General features: G+C 62.8%; 1 protein-coding gene across 1 annotated transcript in view; it reads right to left on the bottom strand.

Annotated features, from left to right (window-relative positions):
* The window catches only part of ZBTB7B (zinc finger and BTB domain containing 7B), a 14,710-nt gene that overhangs the window by 2,635 nt on the left and 8,267 nt on the right, over window positions 1-3,808 (bottom strand). The window contains exon 2 of the mRNA XM_030887873.2: window positions 1-193. This exon is cut by the window's left edge and continues 1,042 nt beyond it. Within this exon, the coding sequence (XP_030743733.1) occupies window positions 1-187 (187 nt within the window). The 5' untranslated portion in view covers window positions 188-193. The remainder of the gene's footprint in view (window positions 194-3,808) is intronic.

The raw sequence follows: 3,808 nt of genomic DNA, 5'->3' as shown, positions 1-3,808 counted from the left end.
AGAGCTTCTTGAAGTAGTGGCTGCAGGCCGCCAGCACGGCCCTGTGGGTGCGGTACTCCAGACCCTGCGTTCGGATGGTGAGGTCACACAGGTGGCCCAGCTGGCGCTGCTCATTGAGGCAGCTCAGGAGCTCACTGCTGTGGTCGGGGAACGGAATCCCAATGAGGTCATCCTCTGGGCTCCCCATCTTCTCCTGCAGTGGCAAACAGAGGAGAGGAGCAGGGTAAGAACTCGCAGCCCTGCCTGGGGGTGGCCTGGGGGCCAGCAGCCTTTATGGGGCACTGACGAAGGTTCCCCGGTTTGTGACAAGCCTGACAGCAGAGCTCTCCTTGAGTTTTCTAGGCTGTGGCCCTTACCAGATGACCTTACCCGGGCTTTTCCCTTATTGAGCCGCCGGTGGATTCGCACCACTGACCTTCCCAGGAGCAGCCCGGCATCTAGCCATTGTGCCCCACTGGAGCCCCGTGCCAAATTCTTTCCCTCTGAAAGATTCCCGCTGAGCCAGCCCTTCCACACACAAGGGGGGCTGAGGTTCAGATAGGTGAGGTGGCCTTCCAAAGGACGTGAGGAACAAACTGAACGCACAGCCCCAGACAGGAGCACTAACTGCCAACTGCGCCCCAAGCCTGCCTCTGTGGGCCTGTCCTTTCTGACCCCTTCCTCGGAGGAATGAGATCCGTGCCCATCCCCCAACCCACTCTCAGGCCCTGTGGAGGGAGCCTGGGGGACGGGCCTGGAAGAAGGTGCTTGGGTCTGGGTGCAAGCTTAATGAAGAAGTGGGTGAAGGGACTCCTGGTGGCTCTGGCCACCGGCCTCAAGTCATCTGAAAGGTTGGGCGACAGCCTGTGCAGGCGGACCTCCTCGCGGCCAAGGGGAATGTTCGGGTTCCCACTGGCCCAAGGTCAGCTCGAGGCCAGGCACAAGGCAGGCACGTTGGCCCCCGTCCTCGCTCTCCAAACCGTCCGGTACAGCAGCTAAACACTGTGCAAACACCAAGTGCGCCCGCTCCCGGCTCCTCACGGCTCTCCCCGGCCACCAGAAGTTCATCTCCCCTTCTAGTAGACACTACACGGGAAACACAGCTCCCAGCAGCACACCCCCCACCCCCACCCCCTGACATCCTCCCCTCCCCCACACAGGCGCTAAGGAGCAGCCACCCTTTGCTGGGTGCTGGCGCTGGCGCTTCCTGCCCCATACTGATAAGCATCGTCCTGGCCCCCTACCCGCCAACAGGCTGAGTTCCCCCCTCCACCACCACCTCTCCCTCCTCATTCCTCAAGGACCCCCCACTCCATCCAGCACCTTAGGGATCGCCACCCCACCCTCTCTGCTTTCCCCTCCAAGACCATGCCGAATAAGGGGCAGGGTGGCAGCGATGGCAAAACTGGGCTGGGGGGAAGATCTGCTCCCAGCCCTGGCTCTGCTGCTATCTTGCTGAATGACCTTGGGCAAGTCACTTCTCCCTAGGCTGTACAAGGAGGGGCCTGCAGCAGAAGGCCCAAGGCCCCATTCTTCCAGCCTGCACCCTGGGGAGGTCTGGAGCACCTGAAGCCAGTGCTGGGTGCTTAGAGGCAGGCGGCCTTCGCGTGGAAACGTGCTTGGCCTTAACCAGGCGGTGCTTCCCGCCTGGCGCCCCACTACAAAAGGGAGACACCCACCTGACTGGGAGGGTTATAAGGTTAAATAAGTCCACCGGGGCCCCACTGCAGGTGCTTGGTGAGGGCTACCCCTTTCTTTCAACCCTGAGATCCAGGCAGGCGACAGGAAGGGCAGCCAGGGGGTGGTGGTGGTGTACGGTGGGGGGGTGTACATTCACTCCACAGGTGGCCTATGCTTACTAAACTCTTTGGAGACAGGTCAGCCAGCCTCCTTCCCTCCCCAAAATCAAACCACTGAAGGGAGCCAGGTGAACAGCTCTGCGTGACCTCGGCCCAGTCCCTGCCCTCGGCTTGTCATCTGAAGGGGGGAGGACCCAGGGGGACCTCTGTATTTTGTCACTGTCCCCTGACTACTCCCAGCAGCTGCTCCGTCTGGGCCGCTGATGGAGAAAGTGGGTTTTTTTTGGAGTGGGTGCGGGGGTGGGGGGGTGTAGGGCCACACATTTCCTCTCCAGAACACACAGCAGCGGCATTGTCTCTAAGCCGCCTCCCTCCTGCCACCTTCCTTGCACCGCCGGGCCTGACTCCTGCACGGACGCTGGGTGAGCAGCACCCACGTGTCTGTCTGTGCTTGTCAGCCACGCCTAGGTTCCCTTAGCTAGTCCACTCACTCCCACCCCGAGTGCCCCCAACCACTCCTCTCACCCATGCCAGGGAGGCCAAGGGTGGACAAGCTCCGCCTCCCCCAGCTCACCAGGCCCCTGCCTGCCCTGTGCAAAGGGTCCCAACAGCCAGTGGCCTTGGAAACAAACCAACACTGGGTGGGCAGCGGCACCACCGGCCACTGAGGCGGCAGTGAGATCCCTCTTGGCCCCAGGCAGAGAGCACGTCCCTCCTGGGTGGGGGGGTGGGGAGGCCAGCCACCTAGTCCATTGGCAGAGAACTGGGCACCCGCAGGCACATGGCTCACCTTACCCCTCTTCCCTTCTTTCCTCCTCACCTCACCCATTCCCGCCACTAAGCCCGCCCTTTCTCCCACCCCAGGGCCAGTCTCTGTGGCAACTCCGTGTGGCAGGGGTGCTGATTGGCTGACCCTGCTGTCAGGTCACAGGCTCAGGCTGGTTCATGAAACTCACACAGGGCTTGGGCGAGGGTGGGTGTTTAACCCCTTAGGCCCAACTCCAAGGCCTCAGGATTAGGAGGAAGCAGTGAGGGAGGGGAGGGGTACACCAAGGAGGCACGGGGTGGGTGGTGTGGGGAGCGACAGAGGGCACACGTGTGAGGAAGAGGGTGCTCAGAGAGTGCTGGAGCTCCTGGAAACTCCCCCAGCCCTTACCCAGGGCCCTGCCACCCATGCCAACTCAGATGCCACCTGGAGCTGTGCTGATGCCAACCAGGCCAAGGGGGCACTCCTAGCCCCATCATCTGGGAGTGGTGGGTGCGGTGAGGCCTCCCCTTCTTTCTGTGAGGGTGGGGCTCCCATGCCAGGGTGCCCACCCCACCTTGGGCACCTTTCCCACCTCTGCATCCCAGAGGGCCCAGCCCCCTGACGCCCCGTGAGGGCCGCCCATCTCCACCCAGCCTGGCATGCCCCCTCTTGCTAAGACCTTGTGGGCATGGGCGTGTATAGTGGTTGTTGGGGGGGGGGGGGGCAAGCTGTGCCAGGGAACCAGGTGAGGTCTGTTCAGTCTGTTTGCCTGGTAGGGGGAAAATGGAGTGCCCGCCCCATCACCCCCCCCTGCTGCCACCCCCCAGGCTCCCCTCACTGTCAGGCCTGCTCGACCGGCCAGGCCGGTGGGCAGCTCTCTTGAAACTGGGCCCTGAGTCAAGCTTGCCCCGTCTTTGGTGGAGGGGAGATTGGGCAGCAGAGGGGGTGGGGTGGAGGGTGGCTGTCCTTATCACCTACCCCTCAATGCCCAAGGGCACCTGCTCTGGGGTGTGTCCACCACCAAAAGATAGCAGGCACTGGCCAGGCCTTGGAAAGAGCGAGGCAGCTGGACCGCTTTCCAGGTGCCGACCTCAGTGAGGCAGGCCCAGTACGTGCTGGGGGCACTCTGGAGCCAGCTGATGGAGGGCAGGGAGGCCCTGAGTGGGGCGGCCCAGCAGAGCTGGCCCCCTCCCCCCAGCCCTGGGGATTAGGGGAGTGAGGCTTAGTGTGGGGGGCAGCAGGCAGAACCAGGATTAGTGGAGAAGAAAATAGATATGGGTCT

The sequence above is a fragment of the Echinops telfairi genome, unplaced genomic scaffold (genome assembly GCF_000313985.2).
Source record: "Echinops telfairi isolate 266 unplaced genomic scaffold, ASM31398v2 ScPeMD7_7425;HRSCAF=8463, whole genome shotgun sequence".
Classification (NCBI taxonomy): Eukaryota; Metazoa; Chordata; class Mammalia; order Afrosoricida; family Tenrecidae; genus Echinops; species Echinops telfairi.
The sequence above is the reverse complement of the archived record's forward strand: the minus strand, read 5'-3'. Positions and strand labels throughout refer to the sequence as shown.